At 39.8% G+C, this 25,107-nt stretch overlaps 1 protein-coding gene across 1 annotated transcript in view; it reads right to left on the bottom strand.

The window, feature by feature from the left end:
* LOC101971412 (guanine nucleotide-binding protein subunit alpha-14) overlaps positions 1-25,107 on the bottom strand; it is a 192,765-nt gene that overhangs the window by 56,509 nt on the left and 111,149 nt on the right. Inside the window, exon 2 of the mRNA XM_005324118.5 lies at positions 23,843-24,027. Within this exon, the coding sequence (XP_005324175.1) occupies positions 23,843-24,027 (185 nt within the window). The remainder of the gene's footprint in view (positions 1-23,842; positions 24,028-25,107) is intronic.

Raw genomic sequence — 25,107 nt, 5'->3', positions numbered from 1 at the left:
TCTGCATATGTTGGAGTGTGAGCGAGTGTGTGTGTGGGTACATGTGTGTGGGGGGGTGCATGTGTGTGGGAGGGTGCCTGTGGTGTATGGGAGCGTGTTTGTGTTTCCTTGGCTCTGTCCAAAATAAGGGCAGCCAGTAGCAGCAAGCTCACCTGGCACACAAGTCCCCCGAGGAGGGAGCCACGTCTTCTTAGAGGAATGGCCACGTCCAAGACCGGGACAGGGGATATAAAAGTTGGCCTGAAACCTCATGTGCCGGAAAGCACAAAAGAATCAAAAGGAACACAGAAATAGCTGGATGGGCTTCCACTGGTCAGTTTCCATTGTCAAAGAGTAATTATAATGATATACTGAGGGGAAAAAAATGAATCAATAGGAATCTAGTGAGGTTTTTGTTCTGAAATAAAATGTAGCTAACATAAAACTCACTATTTTAACCATTTTCACGAAGGGCACTGTTCAGTGACATTAAGTGCATTCACACTGCTATGCGGCCATCACCACCATCCGTCTCCAGAACTTTCTCATCTTTACAACCTGAAACTCTGTGCCCTTAATAAATAACAGCTACCCATCCCACCATCTCACACCTAGACAATCGCCTGGGTGCCTCGTGAAGTTTGTTATCTAGGTACCTCACATAAGGAAAATTAATAACACTTGTCCTTTTGTCTCTGGCTTAAGTCACTTAGCGTAATATTTTCAAGGTTCATTTATGCTGTATCATGTGTTAGGATTTCATTTCTTTTTAAGGTACCATAATATTCCGTGGTATGTGTACACATTATTTTTTTGTTTTTAATATACATAACAGTGGGAGTATAACCCATTAAAATTTTAATCCCATTCTTGTGGTTGAACATGATGTAGGTTATATTGGTCACATATTCATATATGAACATAGGAAAGTTATATCCGCTTCATTATACTGTCTGGCCTATACCCATCTGCCCTCCCTTCCCTTCATTCCCCTTTGTCTAATCCAATGAACTTCTATAATTCCCCTCCCTACCCTCCTTTGTTATGGGTTAGCATCTATGTATCAGAGAAAAATAGGCATTTGGTTTTTTGGGATTGGCTTATTTCACTTAGCATGATATTCTCCAGTTCCATCCACTTGTCAGCAAATGACATATTTCATTCTTCTTTAAGGCTGAGTAATATTGCATTGTGTATATATACCACATTTTCTTTATCCCATTCATCTATTGAAGGTTGGTTTTCCATAACTTGGCTATTGTGAATTGAGCTGCTGTAAAACACTGATGTGACTACATCACTGTAGCATGCTGATGTTCCGTCCTTTGGGAATAAGCCAAGGAGTGGGATAACTAGGTCAAATGGTGGTTCCATTCCAAGATTTCTAAAGAATCTCCATACTGCTTTCCGGAGTGGTTGCACCAATTTGCAGTCCTACCAGCAATATATGAGTGAACCTTTTTCACCATATCCTCACCGACTTTTACTGTTACTTGTATTCTTGATCATTGCCATTCTGACTGGAGTGAGAAGGAATTTCAGTGTAGTTTTAATTCACATTTCTCTAATTGCTAGTGATGTTAAACATTTTTTCATATTTTTTTTGATCATTCATATTTCTTCTTTTGTGAAGTGCCTGTTTAATTCCTCTGCCCAATTATTGATTGGGTTATTTGTTTTTGTTTTTGTGTAAAGTTTTTGGGTTCTTTGTGTATCCTGGAGATTAATGCTGTAAGATGCAAGTGGTAAAGATTTTCTCCCATTCTGTAGGCTCTCTGTTCATGTTCTTGATTGTTTCCTTTGCTGTGAAGAAGCTTTTTAGTTTGATTCCATCCCACTTATTGATTCTTGTTTTTACTTCTTGTGCTTTAGGAGTCTTGTTGAGGAAGTTGGCTCCTAAGTTAACATGATGGAGAGTTGAGCCTGCATTTTCTCCTAGCAGGTGCAGGGTCTCTGGTCTAGTGCCTGGGTCCTTGATCCACTTTGAGTTGAGTTTTGGCTTGGTGGTGAAATATAAGGGCTCAATTTCAATCTACTACATATGGATTTCCAGTTTTCCCAGCACCATTTGTTGAAAGGTCTATCTTCTCTCCCACGAATGTTTATGGCACCTTTGTCTAGAATGAGATAACTGTATCTATGTGTACACCATATTTTGTTGACCCCATTCACCATCCATCATCAATGGACATGTGGGCTGCTCCCACCATTTGGTTATTGTGAATAATGCTATGTTTATGGGTATTAAAGTATTTTTTGGTATACATCTAGAAGAAATAGTTCTATGTTTAATTTTTTTAGGACCTATTGAATTTCTAAAGAGAGAGAAGGAATATGTACTGTACAAAAATTGCCAGCTAATAAATATAAGATATCTGACCATTGAAAGAAATCTCCATTTTGTACCCATCTACACAATGCATCTTCCTGACATTAGTGGCTAAGCATTAGTGGGAAGAGAACAAGATAACTGCACAATGGCACAAGTCACCCTAAATAATACAATTGGAAATCCAATTGATCAACACTTTTCATCTGCAATAGTGAGACAAACTGGAATTAGGTGCCTTTTAAATTTTTTTTAAAAATTTTTTGCAGTGCTGGAGATTGATCCCAGGATCACACCCATGATAAAAGTGCTGTAACACTGAGCTATATCCCCAGTTCTTTTTAATTTTATTTTGAGTTGTTGATTCTGGCCTCAAAATTGTAATCTTCATGTCTCAGCCTCCAAAGTAGCTGGGATTACAGGTGTGCACCACCAAGCCAGGCTATTAAGTGCTTCTTAAAGCACCTGGTGAGAAGGACACATCACTATATAGCAGTCTTTATTTTATAATAGCAGTTTTATTGAGATATAATTCACTTTCCATACATACAATACTTAAAATGAATAGAGCACAATACATTAATCTTTTTGTGTATTCACAGAATTGCAATTGCCAAAATAATTTTTAGAATGTTTTCATCATCCCCCCAAAAAACTGTACACCCATTGGCAGTCATTCCCCCTGTTCCCCAACGTCTCCAGTCCTGGACCAATTTCCTTTAGGTCTCTCTGGATTTGCTTATTCTGGAAATTTCCATACAAGTAAAAGAATGCATTTGGTCTTGTGTGATGGATTTCTTCTATTTCACATAATGCATTCAAAATTCATGCATGTTGTAGCTTGTGTCAGCCCTTCTTGTTACCAAATAGTGTTCCAGTATATGGTCATATCACACTTCATATCATAACTACAAAGCAAATTTCCTCACATGTGAAAATGGTACTGTGAAGATTGAGGAGAATACCCTAGTCCTGAGGAGGTACATAGTAAAATAGTTAAGGTAATAAAAGATCTTCAGGTTATTTTTACTCAGGTGAAGAAAAAGTATGTGTGTTGCGTACATGTACAGGAAAGAATATTGGAAAATGTTAATAATTGGCTTGAAGATATATGAGTATTCATTGTGTTATTTTTTCAAAATTTTTTCTCATTTTTACATTTTTCCTTTAAAAAGTTAAGGAGACAAAAGACTACCAACCAAGAAAAGCCTAGGACCGGATGGGTATACAGCGGAGTTTTACAAAACCTTTAAAGAAGAATTAATACCAATACTGTTCAAGTTATTTCAGGAAATAGAAAAAGAGGGATCTCTTCCAAATTCATTCTATGAGGCCAACATCACCATGATTCCGAAACCAGACAAAGACACCTCAAAGAAAGAAAACTATAGACCAATATCTCTAATGAACCTAGATGCAAAAATCCTCAATAAAATTCTGGCGAATCGGATACAAAAACACATCAAAAAAATTTTGCACCATGATCAAGTAGAATTCATCCTTGGGATGCAAGGATGGTTCAACTATGGAAATCAATAAATGTTATTCACCACATCAATAGACTTAAAGATAAGAACCATATGATCATCTCGACACCACATCAATAGACTTAAAGATAAGAACCATATGATCATCTCGATAGACGCAGAAAAAGCATTCAACAAAGTATAGCATCCCTTTATGTTCAAAACATTAGAAAAACTAGGGATAACAGGAACTTACCTCAACATTGTAAAAGTTATCTATGCTAAGCCTCAGGCTAGCATCATTCTGAATGGAGAAAAATTGAAGGCATTCCCTCTAAAATCTGGAACAAGACAAGGATGCCCTCTCTCACCACTTCTATTCAATATAGTTCTCAAAACACTGGCCAGAGCAGTTAGACAGACAAAAGAAATTAAAGGCATAAAAATAGGAAAAAAAGAGCTTAAATTATCACTATTTGTGGAAGACATGATTTTATACCTAGCAGACCCAAAAGGGTCTACAAGAAAACTACTAGAACTAATAAATGAATTCAGCAAAGTGGTAGGATATAAAATCAACATGCATAAATCAAAGGCATTTCTGTATATCAGCAACAAAACTTCTGAAACGGAAATGAGGAAAAACACTCCATTCACAATATCCTCAAAAAAATAAAATAAAATACTTGGGAATCAACCTAACAAAAGAGGTGAAAGATTTATACAATGAAAACTACAGAACCCTAAAGAGATAAATAGAAGATCTTAGAAGATGGAAAAATATACCCTGTTCATGGATAGGCAGAACTAACATCATCAAAATGGCGATATTACCCAAAGTTCTCTACAGGTTTAATGCAATGCCAATCAAAATCCCAACGGCATTTCTTGTAGAAATAGATAAAGCAATCATGAAATTCATATGGAAAAATAAAAGACCCAGAATAGCAAAAGCAATTCTAAGCAGGAAGTGTGAATCAGGCGGTATAGCGATACCAGATTTCAAACTATATTACAGAGCAGTAGTAACAAAAACAGCATGGTACTGGTACCAAAACAGGCGGGTGGACCAATGGTACAGAATAGAGGACACAGAGACTAATCCACAAAGTTACAACTATCTTATATTTGATAAAGGGGCTAAAAGCATGTAATGGAGGAAGGATAGCATCTTCAACAAATGGTGTTGGGAAAACTGGAAATCCATATGCAACAAAATGAAACTGAATCCCCTTCTCTCGCCATACACAAAAGTTAACTCAAAATGGATCAAGGAGCTTGATATCAAATCAGAGACTCTGTGTCTGATAGAAGAAAAAGTTGGCTCCAATCTACATATTGTGGGGTCGGGCTCCAAATTCCTTAATAGGACACCCATAGCACAAGTGTTAATAACAAGAATAAACAAATGGGACTTACTCAAACTAAAAAGTTTTTTCTCAGCAAGAGAAACAATAAGAGAGGTAAATAGGGAGCCTACATCATGGGAACAAATTTTTACCCCTCACACTTCAGATAGAGCCCTAATATCCAGAGTATACAAAGAACTTAAAAAATTAGACAATAAGTTAACAAATAACCCAATCAATAAATGGGCCAAGGACCTGAACAGACACTTCTCAGAGGAGGACATACAATCAATCAACAAGTACATGAAAAAATGCTCACCATCTCTAGCAGTCAGAGAAATGCAAATCAAAACCACCCTAAGATACCATCTCACTCCAGTAAGATTGGCAGCCATTATGAAGTCAAACAACAACAAGTGCTGGCGAGGATGTGGGGAAAAGGGTACTCTTGTACATTGTTTGTGGGACTGCAAATTGGTGCAGCCAATTTCAAAAGCAGTATAGAGATTCCTGGGAAAGCTGGGAATGGAACCACCATTTGACCCAGCTATTGCCCTTCTCGGACTATTCCCTGAAGTCCTTAAAAGAGCCTACTACAGGGATACTGCCACATCAACATTCATAGCAGCACAATTCACAATAGCTAGACTGTGGAACCAACCCAGATGCCCTTCAATAGATGAATGGATAAAAAAATGTGGCATCTATACACCATGGAGTATTGCGCAGCACTAAAAAATGATAAAATCATGGAATTTGCAGGGAAATGGATGGCACCAGAGCAGATTATGCTAAGTGAAGCTAGCCAATCCCTAAAAAACAAATGCCAAATGTCTTCTTTGATATAATGAGAGCAACTAAGAACAGAGCAGGGAAGACGAGCAGGAGTTAAGATTAACATTGAAACAGAGACATGAGGTGGGAGAGAAAAGGGATATTGCATGGAAATGGAAGGAGACCCTCATTGTTACACAAAATTACATATAAGAGGTTGTGAGGGGAATGGGAAAATAAACAAGGAGAGAAATGAATTACAGTAGATGGGGTAGAGAGAGAAGATGGGAGGGGAGGGGAGGGGAGATAGTAGGGGATAGGAAAAGTAGCAGAATACAGCAGTCACTAATATGGCATTATGTAAAAACGTGGATGTGTAACCGATGTGATTCTGCAATCTGTATTTGGGGTAAAAATGGGAGTTCATAACCCACTTGAATCTAATGTATGAAATATGATATGTCAAGAGCTTTGCAATGTTTTGAACAACCAATTTAAAAAATTAAATAAAATAAAATATACAATGTGACTTTTAAAAAAATAAAAAAATAAAAAGTTAAGGAGACAAGTTATTTGAAAGAAAAAATAAGAAATTCTCTGTGTTTCATAAAGCATGAATTTAAAAATACAAAGATGTTCTCCCTCCCACTTTGTGGGCTTTCTCTTCACATTATTGATTGTTTTCTTTGCTGAGAAGAAGCTTTTTAGTTTGAATCAATCCCATTTATTAATTCTTGATTTTATTTCTTGCACTTTAGGAGTCTGGTTAATGAAGTCAGGACATAATCTGACATGATGAAGATTTGGGTCTACTTTTTCTTCTGTTAGGTGCAGGGTCTCTGGTATAATTCCTAGGTCCTTGATCCTAGGTCCTTTGAGTTAATTTTTGTGCATGATAAGAGATATGCTGCACATAGATTTTCAGTTTTCCCAGCACCAATTTTTGAAGAGGCTATGTTTTCACCAATGTATGTTTTTGATGCCTTTGTATAATATGAGATAACTGTGTTTATGTGGGTTTGTCTCTGTGTCTTCTATTCTGTACCATTGGTCTACATGTCTATTTTGGTGCAAATACCATGCTGTTTTTGAAGGGGGAGAACATCTTTACTACATGCACATCAGATAGAGCACTAATTTCCAGGATATATAAAGAACTTTGATTAGACAAAGGGGAAGGAGGGGAGGGACGGGGAAGAGGGGCTATGGGTCAGGGGATAGGGTGTAATGAGATGAACATCGTTACCCTAGGTACATGTATGACTTATGGCGTGACTCTACATCATGTACAACCAGAGAAATGAAAAGTTGTGCTCCATTTTGTGTACAATGAATCGAAATGCATTCTCCTGTCGTGTTTAACTAAATAGAACAAATTTTTAAAAAACACAAAGAAAGATTGCTTTTCAGATGCCTCCTCAATTTCTCTAGTATGGTCTTCACTTCTAACATCAGAGCCTCACTTTAAAATTCCTAAAGATGTAAAACAGAGCTTCACTGAGATTTTGTCCAATTTTCTTCCTCATTGCCTGGGCACATCCCCTCAGTTCTTTAGGCTTCAGCTAATGGAACTCTGAAAAGATCCGACTTGACCTAGAAGATACTTGAGTCCTTTTAGCTCTGAAATCCCACGACTGTACAATCACACTTTTTGAGGGGCATGCAGCATGCATCTCCCTGTGAATGCACAGTCCACCCTCTGTGGCCTCTGATTTCACATTCAAAACTATTTAGGGGGAAAAATACATTCCTGCTCTGAGCATTAGAAGACTTTTTTTTATGTGTGATGATTTCCTAAATGATATAGCTATTTGCAGAACATTTACAATGTACAAGGTATTACAATTAAACTAGAGGTGCTTTAAGGGATATAGGAGGATGTGAATAGGATCTATGCAAATCTTCTAGATACCATTTTACCTAAGAGACTTGGGCATCCCTGGACTTTGGCATCCACAAGGAGTCCTGATTTCTTCAGAGAACTTGGATGGAATGAGTGCTCTATTTCAATATTAACCAAGAATCTTTGATCACATTTAAATAGATGAGCTAGAGCCTGGTGAGAACATCCCATGGGGTTTATCCAAAGCACACTGCCCTTGGAGAGGTCCTGTTGCGTAATTAGGTTTCGTTCCCAGTCAGTGGCCTCTGGGCATCTCACCAAGGAGCAAGCCTCCATCTCTGACCCAAGATGCCCCTGGGACAAGCCAGGAGACAGAGATGGAATGTTCCCTTTGGCCCTTTCTATATCAGGCTCCTAGGATATAATTAGGAGGCAGCTCCCCAAACAGATGTGCGGGCAGTTAGGTTGGAAAGCAGCCACCAGAGAAGAGGGAGAGGAGGGAAGAGCCTGTTGTCTGGAGATGTTTCATGATTTGAAAACGATTTGATAAATGATAAAGCAGCCTGGTCCATGGGGAGCAGGAAGGATGCTTTCAGAATGAGGAAAGGGTCAAGTTCTCTTCCAATTAGAGATATATCTCAGTAGAGTTGGAACTCAGGCCCCAAGATCACAGGGCACCAGACATTTTCTCATCTCAATTTTAAAAAAGTTGACCATCATCGTATGAAATTCCAGAATGTCCTCACTATTTCACTCTCCAAATTCTAAGGATGGAATCTTCGTTCTCTGTACAGTTTGGAAATTAAAGATTGCCTAGTCCAGTTCCTTCATTCGATAAATAAGGAAGTAGGATGAGAGAGAGCCACTGACTTGCCCAGGTTATCCAGCTAACTAGCCATGAAGGCACAATTCTAATTCCTGCTTTGCTCTCTGGAAGAGACCCTATTCTAGACTCCAAGAGTGTTGAAGAGAAGAGGGGACAAATCACCTCCACGTGGGCCCCATTCTCTTTCAATTTAAGGGCTTTGGGGATGAAGAACACCACACCCCCCACCCCACCCCAAAGAATCATATAGATTTAAAGTTGTTGTCAAAGGGACTAAAGGAATGTTTGTCATTTATTATGAATCTTAAGCTGCTTATTTATTCATTTTAAAATTAAAAAGTATCATTTGAATCGCATTTTTAACAGAGAAGTAAAAAAGAAATACTCTTAAGATAATGCACATCATTCAACTATTATAACTTGATTCACATTTTTAAAAATAAACTGGTCCAACAGAAAAGCAATGATCATCTCTCTTCTAAATCAACCATTTTCTAATTGTTATTTCATGTTATTTCATGTACTTACATATACTTTATTTCTAAAGGGATGTCATTATCTCCATATCCCATACACACTTCCTCATCTCACTTTTCTTATGTGTGCCACACTCTGATGATATTTCTACCTGAGTGTATACAGCTATATCTAATTCTCTTTTTAAAAATTTAAGCATTTGGAACTAAGTACCTTTTGTACCACTATCAGAATGTACTCCTCAGCTTTTATTGGATCTTTTCTGGCACCAGTTTGAAGGTCATTGCCATGCTTTGATTGTTTAAGTAGGAAAATGAATGTGAAATGATTTCTAATTTGCTAGCTTCCCTCTTCTAGGAAAGTGAAAGAAAAAAAATATGCAAACATTTCTCATCCACTCAAAAGAAAGTTCTCCGATCATCAAACTTCATCCTGTGGATACACTAATCCCAATAATTGTTCAGGTTTCTTTGACTTATGACCTCCGGTGTAAGTACTAACAGAGATAACACTGACAGTTGTGTAAACAAGATGGATCTCAGCCAGAGAGAAAGGAATTCAAGAAAGTGTCTAGCTAGGAACAGAGATTTTGAGAGACAGAATCCTGCATTCATATCACTTACTGCCTTCATCATCAAACCTTTAAAGGATGAGTTAGCACCACTTAGGGCCTTGGTTCACCCCTTGAGAGGCATGAGGCACAGTGGTTAGCAGCTCTGCCTAGGACATCAGGCCACTTGGGCTCAGGCCAGCCCTGACATGTGGTACCTGTGTGATCTCAGAGAAGTTATGTAACTTTCATAAACCTCAGGGTCCATATCTCTAAAGTGAAGATAACGAACAGGATCCACATTGAATTGTTTAGGATAAAACGACATATGCTCAATAAAGCATGCACACAGTGCCTGGCACGAATTCACACCTGTTTTAGTCCCCAGACAATACTTGGTGCCAACTTATACAGAGCTTGCAAGGCACTGGAAGTTAGCCTGTGCTCCTCAACGACACCCGTCACACCCTCAATACTTTCCTTTAGGAGGCCCTTCAATGCGTAACCCTCCTGGCCTCTGCCCCTTTGTGTCTTTTGCTCTTCTCTTCTGCCTTGGAGGCCTGGGTTCTTCCAGAACTTGCCTTGTGGGTAAATCTATAACACTCTGGAATGGGGACTGGGAAGGTCACATGACTAGTGATGAGCTGCACTCTCCAAGCTTTAGCACCAAGCACCATGACATACCATGGTCACCTTGCTCTCCTTCCTTATTTTGCAGTTACTTTAGAACTTGGTTGGTGAAAAGGATGTTGAGTCTCTCTTCTAGCTCATAAACAAGCTGTTCCTTCCTCTCAGCACTATGTTTTGGTCCTATGGGATTTCAAAACAGCTGCCTGGTGACTCAGCTTGAGAAGAATCGTTGCAATGGACCTAACTTTCACAGAAAGAGAACATGTGCACTTTACCAAGCATCCCAAAGTGCTGACCACGGTCAACCCCAAGTTTCCCACACTGGGTTTAGAGCCCTTGACCATGCAAGGCTGTTGGTTATCTTGCAACTCAGAAGCAATATACTGACTATAAATCATTTATTTGGGAAAAGAAAACCATGGTCATGTGGACTCCTTGCTGTTTTTCACTCAATATACAGTCTAAATCAGGAAGGTAAAATCATATCATGTCTGAGAACAGCAAGGCTACCTTCCATGATGGTGTGTTTTGCTGCCTGTCTCAAACAACTTTGTGTTTTTAATATTATCATTACACTACATTTTAATGTCACTCACTTCACAAACATTTTTTGAGCCCAAAGGAGAAAAGAGATAAACATGATTCCCTTTCTCAAAGAACTCTTAGTCTGAGGTGGGAGAGACACATAAATGAAGAATTACAATGTAATAAACTAAATTTCAGGTTCTCTGCTGCACCTGACCCACGAAAAGGTGGAAAGAGATGGTTGTCAAAGTCTTGTACAATGAATCAGACATTATTACCCTCTGTGCATATATTACATGACTGGTGTGAGCCTACATCATGTACAACTGGAAAAATGAGAAGTTATAGTCCTTATATGTATGATGTGTCACAATGCATTCTATTGTCCTGTATAACTAACTGGAACAAACTTTTTAAAAGTCTTGTACAGTATCAAATGCTTTCATCAAGATGAATAAATGAAGTTGGCTATTTATGAGTGTAAAGGGAATAGCTAGGAGATGCTCCAACAGATGGAGGCCACAAGGCCATGGGGAGGCATGGGTAACCAGGAAACTGCCATCTATTAGGGAGAGAAGGTGAGGCTTTTGTCAGAAGCAAGTTAAGGAGAGGCCAGAATGTAGCCCTACAGTCACCTATGTGAGCTCATTTAAAAAAATCAGATTCCTCTGGCCCAGGAATTGGCTCACCTGGCCAACTGGCCTATATCCAGGTCAGGCCCTGGAGCTGCCATGGTCAGATGCAGCTATGGGCCTTCATGGATTTTTGCATTCTATTAGAGGACAAGAACAACGAGGCTGGGCAAAGAGAGGTGGGAGCAGGGAGAAGAGAATGTGCGAAAGTCATGAGCTTGAAGGAGCATTGAGAATACTAAGGCCGAAAAGAAGGAGGTCACTATGGTCACAGCAGACGAACAAGCAGCAGATCCATGACGATCCTGCTACCACTCATTGAGATGCTTACAGAAATGAAGATCCTGTCTCTGTGTTACTGGTCCCCCTCCCCCTGCTTACAAGGCCAAACTCAGTGTAATTAGACCATCTATCACCTCAAAGAACTATCATCACTTTGTGGTGAAAACATCTAAAATCCTCTCTTCTAGCTATTTTGAAATATGTTATTGCTAACTATAGTTACTCCACCATGCTCTGCAACAACAGACTGTATTCTGTGTAACTTGAGCTTTGTACTCATTGTATACATGTATCAAAACACCTATTTGTACCTCACAACTTTGTATGACTATGTGTCAATTTAAATATTTTTAATAAAAATTTTATATTCCAAAACCATGATGTAACAGCTTGAGATGGCTGAGGCTATCCATCCAGAAATACATGCACATATATGCATGCATGTATGCATCACCTCTGTCTGGTGCTGGAGGTGACAGAAGAACACAGCACTGCTCTTGAGGAGCTCAGGGTGAGCTAGAAGAGAAAGTCCTGGAATGGAGCCTCACTCCATAGGGAGAGCTGAGCACTGAAAGATGCGTGAGGCACAGGACCTGAGGGCACTGCAGGGTCACCAAAGGTTTAGGGCCCCTGAAGAAACCTTCCTTCAGGGATCCCATCTTCAATGGAAACAGAAACTCTATTAATCTTTGAAGCCCCGGGATACTAGATGAGTTGCCTATTTTCTTTCCTTGGGCTCAACCTTTAGAAATTTCTGAGTTTGTGCTATTTGTTTAATTCATAAAACAAATATTTATCAAGTGATGGCTATTGTTATGGGGTGGGTGGATCTCTAAGCTTCCTAGGTGGAAACCACTATTTGACATTTGACATTTATATCAACATCTAGTGGCAGAGGTACCACCCACCTGGAAACTGGGAAGTAAATTGTCAATTAGGGGCTATCACAATGCAATTTAAAGAGATTTTTGACCTTGCATAGGGGGACATCAAGTCACACTGTAAAGGTTAAATTTAAGTTTTTCTCTCCTGTTAAGTTTAAGTTTTGCTTTTCTGTAAGTTTAAATTCTGTTTTCCTGGAACCCGAAACTTATGTTAAAAACAGTTACTTATGTTAAAATGTACCCTGGCCCAACACCCCCTGACAAAAGCATGATTATTCTGTAATGGTTATTTTGTAACAATCGCACTCTCGCACCCTAACTGCCATATGAACTTCCCTGTTTAAACACTGTATAAAAACTCTGCTTAAGCTGTACTCGGGGCTCCAGTTTCTCTCAGGAGAACTCTGAGCCCCAGCATGCTGGTCCCCCCACCCCAATAAACCCTTTGCTTTTGCATGAGACAAGTCTCTTGGTGGTCTCTTCCTCCTACGTTTGCCAGACCCTAACAACACCTTTGATGACAGTGACAAGAGTCATCTCTGGCCAAATATAGAGGAAAAATAACACTCTAACGACAGTAATGATATCTCATCTCTTGTAGATGGGAAAGTAAGGGGCATAATTCAAAGGGACAAGCTCTTCGTTTCCCTCCACATAGAGACTGCTGTCGGGGGTAGACCTAGACATGTGGATGCCAGAGCCACCCAAGAGGCTGGTGCAGTCTAGACCTTTCTCTCAGGAGGAGGTGATGGAGAAATCTCTGAAACAGCATTGTTGGACAGGGTCATTTCCACATCTTTGTCAGAGAAATCAAAGCCATTCCATGAATTTCCTCCCTGTCTCCCTGCCATTTGGACCTGAGCTCTCTGTGAGGATCTTCTCATCCACTGATGTGTACTCTGGTGTGTGATGATGTGTAAAAGCAGAAGATGAGGATGCCAGCATCCACAGCCAGGGGAATTAAGACAGGTGGTACACATCTGCACTCCCAGCAGCTTAGGAGGCTGAGGCAGGAGGATTGCAAATTAATGATACCCTATCTCAAAATAAAAAAAAAAATAAAAAGGACTGGGGAAGTAGCTCAGTGGTACAGCTCACCAGGGTTCAATCCCCAGTACTTTAAAAAAAAAAAAAGGAAATAGGTATTAAGAACCCCCCCAAAAGGTATTATCCTCAGAAAAGGGACAAGGATACACCCATTATCCACAGACATTTTAGAGCATGGATATCTCCACTGTGAATCTCGGCAATGTGTTTTTCTGCATCTTTTCCTGGTAACTTTTAATGAGGCTAAAAAGAAATGTTTAGATTATAAGGCAAAACAATCTTGATATTTTATATACAACTTTGTTCTTGACGTAGTGTTTTATTAACTAGAAGCTTTGGTTATTTTTGTTGTTGTTGTTGTTGTTGTTGTTAAGAGGAATCTGTTCAGGACACAGCAAAATGTAAGTTTTTGCTTCTGAAGGTAGTTACCATATGTTTAAATGTTGAAATATCCCCAGGAGTCAATCTAGCCCTTGATAGAAGAAGGAAATAAAAACACAGAGCTTTGGTGATCTGCCCAAGACTGTAGAGAACATAAATGATGGGAAGGGAATTCAATTTCATGCCAGCTCTTGTCTTGTTCTAGTACACCAAGAGCTAACTTGACCTTGGAATGAAAGACTTTCTTGTTTGGGGGTAATTATTAACATTGTGGAGGGATCCACACATCAAATAATCCAAATGATGATGATGACAAAGGAGGAGGAGGAAGAAAAAGAAGAAGAGGAGGAGGAGGAAGAGAAGAAAGAGAAGGAAGAGAAAGAGGGGGGAAAGGAAGATGTAGAGGAGGAAAAGGAGAAGGAAAAAGAAGAAGAAAAAAACCAAAGCAAAGGGAAGCCTCCACACAACCAAACAGGGGAGATATTCCATGTCAGCACAAAGCTGAGATGCAGAGAGGGGAGCAGGAGTTCACGGCCTTGGAGAACTAGTAGCCACTGGTCAACCATGATGGTCTCCCACACATGCTATCATCCAGCCCCTTTTACTGCCTCAGCATAATTTAGTGGCTCCTAAAATACAGCAGTGGTATGCCTATTGTACTTGACTTTTTGGCAACTGACCCCATCTTAACTATTTAAATGATTAAAAGACTAGATGTGTTTTAAATTTTTTTAAGTAGAAAAACTAATCACTTTCCTATCTTTAATAGAGTGTACACTCACACACATAAGCAAAAACTTCCTGACCGGATCATCTAAATGGTCAAGTTAAACAAACACATCTTTACTTCTAATTACAGAAAATAAGTGCCAAAATAGTTTAAAATTCTATTTAGGGAAAATACCAAGCAATTGTTAAAACACTGAAGCTAGGCTGGGTTGTGGTTCAGCACTTGCCTAGCGTGCATGAGGAACTAGGTTTGATTCTCAGTACCACATGAAGTAAATAAATAAATAAATAAAACGAAGAGATTGTGTTCAACTACAACTAAAAATATTTTTTAAAAAAATACACTGAGGCTATTTTACATTAGTATAGATTGTTCTGAACCTGACCCAGTTCAGATGCCAGAAATCAAAATAAAGTACACAAGATACACCGAGCTGCCTGAGAACATTTCATCTCCCAAAAAGAATGATTGGTGGAGAATGTAAACTGTCCTGGCCTTCTAATGAATATGGGTTTTACTCTAAAGGTAGGTTTACTGGTTGATAAAACAAGAGAGATAAGAAAAAAATGCCTTTCTATAATTTGTTTTTTATTGAATTCAGCTGCCTTATTTCACTTGAAATCAACCCCATTTTTTACACCACTATCTTGAGAAAAGATTTTAATGCAAAGAGGATACTTTCTACAGCATTTTTCCTAGGATACTACTGAAGAGATTATTAACCAGTTAATAAAAAAAAAAATCTGGGTTGGGGCTGTAGCTTAGTGGTAAAGCACTTGCCTTCCATGTATGAGGCACTGGGTTTGGTCCTCAGCACCACATTAAAATAAATAAGTAAAATAAAGGTATTTTTAAAATGTTTGACTCAAAAAATAATCTACCTCTAAATTCAATAATAGCAGATGAACACCTGAGTCCCTGGGCAGGACTCCAAAACAACCCCAAGGGGGTAATATAACTTCTTGGCACATGTTTATGGCATTTGTTCCTAAGTGACGTCACTGGGTATCCAGAGAAGGCAGTTCTATGAGATCAGCATTAACACATCCTGTTGCCTCTTTACCAGCAGAAAACCAGGGGGCAGGTCTGCCATGAGGAGAAAGCAATTGTGAGAGCAGTTCACATTGTCTCCCTTTGCATTTTAGGATAACAATAATGTTATCCTAAAATGCAACCTAAAAGACTTGGGAGAAATATTTGGTTTATGTTGAATGAATATATAGATGTTCAGATACACTAATGCTCACGATGGTTTCTGGATCAATAGTGAGATTGTCTCTTTTCACCAGTGTTTTAGAGAAATTCTTTGGATATGGTAGATCCATACTCAGTTTTGAGAAAGAAGAAGAAAGTGTTTCAAAAGTGTCAAAAGGGTCTCATTACTCATCATCAGCTCCCAGACTTCCTCATTTTGCAATTCAGACTTACAGGGGAGTGGGCAGTCAGGTTTGGTTTTTATGGCAATTAAGGAGAAAAGCAATTCTTTTTCATCTCATTCTTTATTGTTTTTCAAACTCATCATTTAAAACTCTGCCTTAATAGCAATTCTCACACTAAAGTAAATATTGATTAATCAGAGAACTATTGGGAATAAATGAAAAAGCTCCTGCCCAGGATTTTAGTGGAGAATTTGCTGTTATTGCTTTTACTGTGACACCAGGTAGAACTCCAAGTTTTCTCAGGAAGGAGAAAACGTACCCTGTGATTTTTAATATCCAAGAGGACATGGGAAGCAAGGCCCAAGTTTGACATTTGCCAAAGAACCAGCAACCCTGGGCTACAGCCAAAGTCACAGTGTTGGTCTCGCTGTTCCCAAAGGTTCATGCAGAATCTGACTTTTCAAATTAGATGAGGAAGTGGGACAGAAAAATACATTTAAACAGATGTTTTAAAAATTGGAAAATAAGAGGCTTAAAATACTCCAAGCCCTGAGAAGTACTTCTTTAAAAGTGACATAAACTGACCATTTTCACTTTACTGTGCCTGATCTCCTCACATGAGCCTTTAACAGACACTTCTGGTCATTCAGCCTCCCACTTTCTGAGACTGGAAAGTTAAACTGGAGGAGTTACACATGTGTATACACAAGACATCTCCAAAGGTCTTTTTGTGTTAAAAACCTTTCATTCCTATGATCCGGCTCCACCAATACCAGATTTTATTGCTTCAATGTGAAATTAGGTGTTGGATACTTACATTTCATACCTGATGGATTACCATCTCAATAAATCAAATATCTACTCATGGTGAACACAAACATATACTTAATTGATTTTCTAGTGTAATATCTCTAGCGGCACTACAAAAATTGCATGAAACTTTATCATAGATGAAGCTGACACTTTGGGTCTAATATCAACATAACCTGTGTCCTTGATTCTTTTACTGATCCAAAAAAATTTTACAATTTCTACATAGCAACTGTGGGAACAGGAAGGCAAGAAGGTGGCAGTGGTGCTATGCAATGAGGATGAGTTGCAGTTCCCTCCTCTGCTCCTACACTTACCCCACTGCTGCAAGCCCTCAGCATGGTGCTATGCAATGAGGATGAGTTGCAGTTCCCTCCTCTGCTCCTACACTTACCCCACTGCTGCAAGCCCTCAGCATGGTGCTACGCTGGTACTGTGTCCCTGGGAGACTCAAAGGGAACAAACACAGAATCTATCTCCAGTTCAAAGATGTCACCTAGAGACGCTGTCAAGGCTACTGTTACCTAATCTAACCAGCTCAGTGCAGATGAACAAAACACATATCCTCAATGCTGTCCACTCAATTGATCTTGGGTAGAGATTAATGCAGTTATTCCACAGAGAAGACTATTGGCAATCTCCCTCCTTGCTTTGGAAAGCTTGAGAGAAAAATTTTAAAATCTAACTTTAACTTCAATAATACCAGATGAACACCGGAATCCCTTGATGGGAAAACAGAATCCAAATTCAACATTTCCACATAATGCTAAGACATGTATCTGTGACTCGCAAGCTTGGCTGCTCAATTAGAACCATCTTTGAACTGGGAAGTGTCTAGAAACCAATCCAAATGCTGACGCTGCATTCCAGAGCATTAACTCAAAATCTCTGGGGTCAGTATTCCAGTATCAGCATAAAACCCCAAGGGTGATTCCAAGGTGCACACAAGACTTAGAACCACTGTTTTGGAAGCTCTAGAGTCTGATAAACCCAGCAGTCAGTGGAGAAGAGCTGTGAGGGACTAAATGACAAAAGAATCCATTTACCCACATATCAGACCTACACAACTTCAAACAGAACAGACAGAAGCTCTGGGAGTCAATTTACTCCAAGAACTCAGCCTTCCAGTGGTGTTTGGCTGGCGAGCCTAAGCTTTCCCTTACAGTAGGACTTTGAATTCAGCAAAAGCTTCTCATAGATGCTTTCCGAAGGGCAATTCAGACCTCATACCTCTAGGAACACTGTGTTCTAAATTGTGCATGGAGAGTGAAATACCAGGTAAAAGAATCCTCTGGTTAATTATGAACTCTCTTTTAAAAGCATGTGTGATTGTGCTTATTTCATTGTGATGAGCCCTCATAAATTTATGTAAGTTACACGCAATAGACATTAACATAGTTAAGGGCTCCAATAAGCAAGAAGGCAGGGAAGAAGCTGAAGTTGGGTTCCAGAAAAGCCTGTAGACCTTCTTTTATTCTAGAGATCACTGAATATAACTAAAAGGTTTTGGAGAAGTCAGGTAGGGCTGTCCTATGCCCTTGGAAAATCCTATCTAAAACATACAAGCCAATTTTGCCTAACATTAAATGGGATTAAAATCTTTGCTTCAGCCCAGCCCAGGGGCATACACCTGTTCCCAGCAACTCAGGGAGGTTGAGGCAGAAGGATCACAAGTGCAAGACCAGGCTCTCCAAGTAGCTCAAAAATAAGTAAATAAATAAATAATAGCTAGATATTGCTTTGCTTCATGCAGGACAGCCTCTAACAAGAATTTCCCAAGTTCAAGAGGCCAAACAGCACAAAATATGAGACTCTTCTGACATCAGAGAAATCATCATGACTGGACATGAATCATAAGCTAACTCAAATGTAGGAGCCCTGTGACTGAGCAAATGCCTTTGCAATATTTATTTAATAAGTCATAAATTTTAACGTGCTCATAAAACACTCATCAGAGACATTCGTAAAAATCAAGGCCTATCAAGGCCTAGCAATAGAGTGAGTGAAAACATATGAATCATTTCTTTGTTGTTTTTGTTTTTAAAAATCCAGCAAGGCATAAGAAAATAATCAAGGCTATCTTTTTTTAAAAAAAAATTAAATTTATATATGGCAATGGAATGTATTACAATTCATATTACACATATAGAGCACACATTTTTAATATCTCTGGTTGTATACAAAGTATATTCACACAAATTTGTGTCTTCATACCTGTACTTATGATAATGATGTCCATCACATTCTACCGTCATTTCTAACCCCCTGCCTCCTCTCTTGCCCTCCCACTCCTCTTGAAAAGAAAATGTTGGTTAAAAGCCAACTAACACTAAACTACCTTTCCAACAAATTTCCTCTAATAAGAAATCATTCAAATAATAAACAAAGATTTCAATAGTAATAGTAATGATCTCATTACTATTTACAATAAAACCCTCAAAATAACTTTTCTTTCCTATATCCTTTTTTAATATTTTTTAGTTATAGCTGAACATAATACCTTTATTATTTATTTATTTTTATGTGGTGCTGAGGATCAAACCCAGTGCCTCACACGTGGTAGGCAAGCGCTCTGCCACTGAGCTATAGCCCCAGCCCTCCTTTTTTTCTAAACACATATTTTTTTTTAGTTGTGTATGGGCTCAATGCCTTATTTGTTTTTATGTGGTGCTAGGATCAAACCAAGCGCCTCACACTTGTGAGGCAAGTGCTCTACCACTGAGCAACTGCAGCCCTTTCCTATATACTTTTAAGAAAGTGTTCCTAGCTATGAAAAAAATAGAGAAACACACACACACACACACCAAAAAGCAGATGATCCAAATAAATACTCAGCCAAAGGAATCAAGGGAATCATTTCTGTGCTGAAAAATAAACTTAATTAAGGGTTTTTTTCTAATTAAGGTTTTGTTCATCCTTCTTTCCCTCTATTTTTTGGGGAATGGGGTTGGGTAGTGATCAAATCCAGCTCCTTGTGCAGGCTAGGCAAGCAATCTACCACTAAGCTCACCTACAGTATTATCCCCACCTTAACTAATCCATTATTTCAGGTTATGCAGTACGTTGTAAAGAAGCTAACATATAGCATATTTCTTAAACTAATTACTGACTATACTAAAATGTTAATAATATTATTATTTTATGACCTAAGCATGGTATCTGCTGCTTTATTCAGCGTTTTTTGCTGCTGTGACCAAAAGACTTGGCAAGAACAGTTTTCAGAAAAAGTTTCTTTGGTGGCTCAGGGTTTCAGAGATCTCAAGCCATAGATAGACAGCTCCATTCCTCGGGGCTCCCAGTGAGGCTGAACATCATGGCAGAAGGGTGTGGTACAACAAAGCATCATGGGACATGGCCAGCACCAGGCAGAGGAAGAGGTGCTCCCCTCACCACCCACAAAACATAGACATCAAAGACACAGGGACCTCCTCTCCCAGCCACACCCTCCCTGCCTACAGTTACCATCCAGCTAATCCCTTTCAGGGGATTAATGCACTTTAGGTTAAGGCTCTCATAACCCAATCATTTCACCTCTAAACCTTCTTGCATTGTCTCCCCCATGAGCCTTTGGAGGACATCTCATATCTAAACCATAGCACTAGCCCACAGAGAAAATTATAAGAATCAATAATACCCCACAGAAAAACAACAGAGAAGAGATGGATGAAAATGGCCGAGACAAGCACTAGAAGAAATAATGAGTCCATGTTTGGTTTTGAACTTGTCCAGTCATCACCTAACATTTCTTGGGTACCATTTATTTTGTATGGAACTCCTTGTTGCTTAGATCTCCTTATGAAGTAGACACTGTGTGTGTCATCTGCATTTAATAGTTGAGGGATAGAAAAATGGGTTCCATCTTCCCCTAGGGCCAGGGTCTACAATCTACAGTCCACAGACAATCTGCTTGTGGCTTGAATGAATTTCTATTTGGTCAGTGAGTTGGGAATATCTTTTGTGTTGCTATTGTGTTTGTGTGTGTGTGTGCGTGTGTGTGTGTTTTGGGTTAGTTTTATGTCTTGTAAATAGAGTTTACAAGTCAGCCATGCTTAAGTGTTCACATTCTACATATTGTCTGTGGTTGCTTTTATGCTACAAAAGCAGAGCTAACTAGTTGTGTCAGAGACAGGACAGCCCACAAAGCCAAAAATATTGAATCTCTGCCCCTTTATAGAAAAAGTTTGCTGACTTCTACCATAGACCCACAGAGAGCCATGAGCAGAGCCCAGTTTTTTGAGAGCCAATCCAGTGTTCTTTCCACTCAATTTTCTGCCTCTCTCTAAGTCATTCCAGCATGTAGTTCTTCCTAGGCATCTGTCTGAAGGGCAAGAGAAAGTTTATGGAGCACTAATCTAGATATTCGAAGTAAAAAGGAAGAAGGAACCAGCCAGATATAGTAGAAGAGGAGGAGGCAGGGGGTATAGCTGACTGGTTTCCCAGTTTCATGGGTGGTGAATGGAGAGGAATCCTGCCCAATATGGATCATATCCAGATTCTCTCCCACACCTGATGTAGACAATGGAATCTGAGGCTTTTTGAGTTGACATTTAGATTCGATTTGGGACTCAGAGTTGATGCTGGAATAGGTTAAGACCTTCAGGGATGTTGGGGAGGAGTGACCGTATTTTGCCTTTAGGGTGGATATGAACCTTGGAAGCCGGACAGCAGAGCATACTGGGTTGAACAACCTTGGCTCTAACATTCAGGCCCACTGAAGTTCAGAACGTAACCTTATTTAGAAGCAGCATTTTGTAAATGTAACCAAGTTAAGAGGAGGTCATGCTGGATTAGTGTGGGCCCTCATCCGATGACTAATGTCCTTGTAAGAAGAGGGAAATTTGGACATCGGCATAGAGAGGACAACACCATATGAACACAGAGACACGGGGGAGGATGCTGTGTGAAGACAGCAGCAGAGACCGGGGTGACATGCCTACAAAACAACAGATTCCCAGCAACCACCAGACCCTGGACCCTGGAGAGAAGCAGGAAATCAGTTCTTCCTCAGAGCCTCTCCTTGGAACCAACCAACCTTGATTTTAGATCTGTTTATCCTGAACTCGGGGAGAGGGGTATGTTTCTTTTTTAAGTCACCCAGCTTGAGGTCCTTTGTGACAGCCAAGGACAGTGTCCCTAGGACATTGAAGCAGATGAGTGAAAACTGGAGATGGCCTTAGGAGAACGAATTGAAGAACAACAACAGAAAGGGAGAAAGTAGTGAAAAGTCAAACCCCACAACATCTTTTTGTTTAAAACATAAACTCAAGCTACCTCTAGAAACTGTGGAGGAAAACATAACAGACAGGAACCCAGAGGCCTTGGTCACCAATCCCATCAGGTTCACAGACACATGTAGCTGAGGTGGGCAGAACCGGCTTCCACTCAGCCTTCTCTTCCCAAGCGTTCAGTTACAAACCCACCCCTGGGTTGCAGGCTTCACCCAGTGCCCCCACTCTAAGTGGCCAGCAAAATGCATTTTACACCAGGGTAAACAGATGAACTGAAATCACCAGAAGGTTGTTCCTGCCATGACTCTCCTCTGAAGTAATCTTCATCCCCATGGAATGCCTAATTTTTAGAAGATATCATAGAAGGTGAATAAGGATGAAGTATACGCCTTCAAAAAGAAAATGCATGTACTCAAAAGCAAAGGAGAAAAGTATAATTCCAGTCACTTCTAGAACATACCCCTTGGCTTAACACGCACCTCTAGCATTCCCTGGCACCAGATATAACCTATACCGATTCACCTCACACACTTTTCAGACCAGCACTGTTGAAGGTAGAAACTGTAGGGAAGACAGCTTCCTTCAAGAGATTTTGAGACTGCAAGAAAATGGTGCTAGACAAAGTTGCAGAGATAGTGTAAAGGTCTGTCCAACATTTGTGTGTATTGTGTTTTCCTATGTAAGCCAGTCACCAAGGAATAAAAATGTAATTTTTTGATTGCTTTGAAACTCTGTCATGTATATGTGTATGTATACACACACACACACACACACACACACACACACACACACACACACACACAAATGCAGGATCCACAAGTTCATGGTCAAGTTATACTAAATAAAGTCCATGCAATTCTGGCATTAGAGCTGCTAAATTCTTTTTAAATAGATCTGTAAAAGACCCATTTGAAAAAGAGAATTTTCCTCTTCATCACATCATCTCATACTTTGGTATTGATTATTTAAAATAACCTCTTATTTCTAGTCTAGATTCTTATAAACTCAGACACAGTATTGTTTTCCTATGGATTTGCATTCCAATATACAACATAAAACTTTATTTGCCTTCTCCTCCCACCCTCCCACCTCATTACCTTCCTCTGATCTTAAGCAGGTTTGTATTTTCTATAACCAGTGGCCACAGGAAAGCAAAAGCCAGATGGACACCACCACTTCATGAGAGCACTTTAGCACTTCGCCAGCTGGGATATTGGCATGGCTCTGGTAAACCCTCTCTTTTTCCCATAAAGAGCTAATTCCCAACATACACAAACAAACCCCACTGATTTCTTTGAGTAGTCGGCAGTGTATTCATGAAAATATTTCCAGAGACTGGAAATTCTTGAAAGGCTGCCCACTGTAAACCCAGTATCTCCTCCACTTTCCACTGCAGAAATTAAGTAGGTCTCAAGGATGAAAAGGAAATGTGTACACTTCCTTCTCTGCTGCCTGAGATAAGCAACCTTGACAACTGCTCAGCCTTCCGAATCCCTGTACACTGCAAAGCATCACAGAAGCATCATCCATGGTCTTTTCTACAGAACTTTAGGCTACAGAGTGAAGTCCATCTTACTTCTCTCAGTGTCTCCATCTCAAAAATGTGAGCTCTTTTGGCATTGGACTAAAGCACTCGGTGAATCCCTTTGTTCAAAGACATCCACTCACCAGAGTAGGATGGCATACATTCACAAACAGAGCCAAAGCCCCCAGCACTGTACCTTGTTCTGCTCACACACGTACTGTATCCGCAGGGTGTCCATGGCCCTGATCATGGCTTGCATGGCAGTGAATATGTTTTGGTAAACCAGCTTCGTGAACCCCTTTCTATCTTCATCGCTGTATCCAGACCCATGGATGATTCTCATTTGCTTGATAAAGGTACTCTTCCCACTTTCACCAGTTCCTAGAAGGCAAAACAAGTGAAGAACACAGTTAGCTAACTTCAAAAGCCACACCTGAGAGAAAGAGGATCTCCTGGGAGTACGAGTCCCTAACACAGTGGATAGGTCAGGGAAGTGAACCTGTCAGATGCTTGTGCAGTTCTAGGGTGCAGGGTAGTACCATCCTGGGCACAGGGAAATGCCTCCCTTCAGTCCTTGCCCTGAGTCCTTGAAACAACAGATAACTGTGTGAGAGAGCCTTGGACACTTGAGGGCTTCATTGCTGCTGATATTGACAGTGATGGCGGTCAGGCTGCTGCAGCATGCAGGAAGGATTTGAACAGCAGAAACACTTGGAGAAGAGAAAAGGCTGATTAACTTGCCAGCCCCTGCCTTTCAGACCCATGAATACACTTGATCATTGCACAGTGAAGCCTGGTTTCCCACCCGTGCCAAGTGTCTATACAATTGCTTCTCTTCATGTTCCCATCTGGAGCTCAGAAGGTTCTCAAAACTCCATAGCAGCTAAGGAACATTTGACCGTATTAAACTGTTCAGTCATGACATATAGAAAATATGATGCCAAGGCTCCACACTTACATCAGATTGAGATACTTCTTGGCAAGATGATAAAAGCTATAGCATAGCTGGGTGTGGTGGTGTATGCCTGTAATCTCAGTGGCTTGAGGGGCTGAGGCAGGAGGATCATGAGTTCAAAGCCAGCCTCAGCATCTTAGTGAGGCCCTAAGCAATTTAGTGAGACCCTGTCTGTAAATAAAATATTTAAAAGGGCTGGGGATGGGACTCAGCGCTTTAGTGCTCCTGGGTTCCATCCCTAGTAGTCCTCCTCCTAATACATACATACATAAAAGCTGAAGTGTACGTATAGAGAGATATACAATGGAATTAAAGTATCTCCTAATATATTCTGTGATAGATAAAATTAATCATATGAGATCCTATGACCTAGTTTGAGCTACTCATGGTTCATTTCCAAATCTAAGTGTTAAGAATTTTCTTAAAGGTTCAGGCTGGTGTGCCTATATTAGGACAGTTTCCTCAAGTTCAAATGAAGGAGAAACTATCTCAAGACTAGAATGACT

Source organism: Ictidomys tridecemlineatus, chromosome 4 (genome assembly GCF_052094955.1).
Source record: "Ictidomys tridecemlineatus isolate mIctTri1 chromosome 4, mIctTri1.hap1, whole genome shotgun sequence".
Taxonomy (NCBI): domain Eukaryota; kingdom Metazoa; phylum Chordata; class Mammalia; order Rodentia; family Sciuridae; genus Ictidomys; species Ictidomys tridecemlineatus.
The sequence above is the reverse complement of the archived record's forward strand: the minus strand, read 5'-3'. Positions and strand labels throughout refer to the sequence as shown.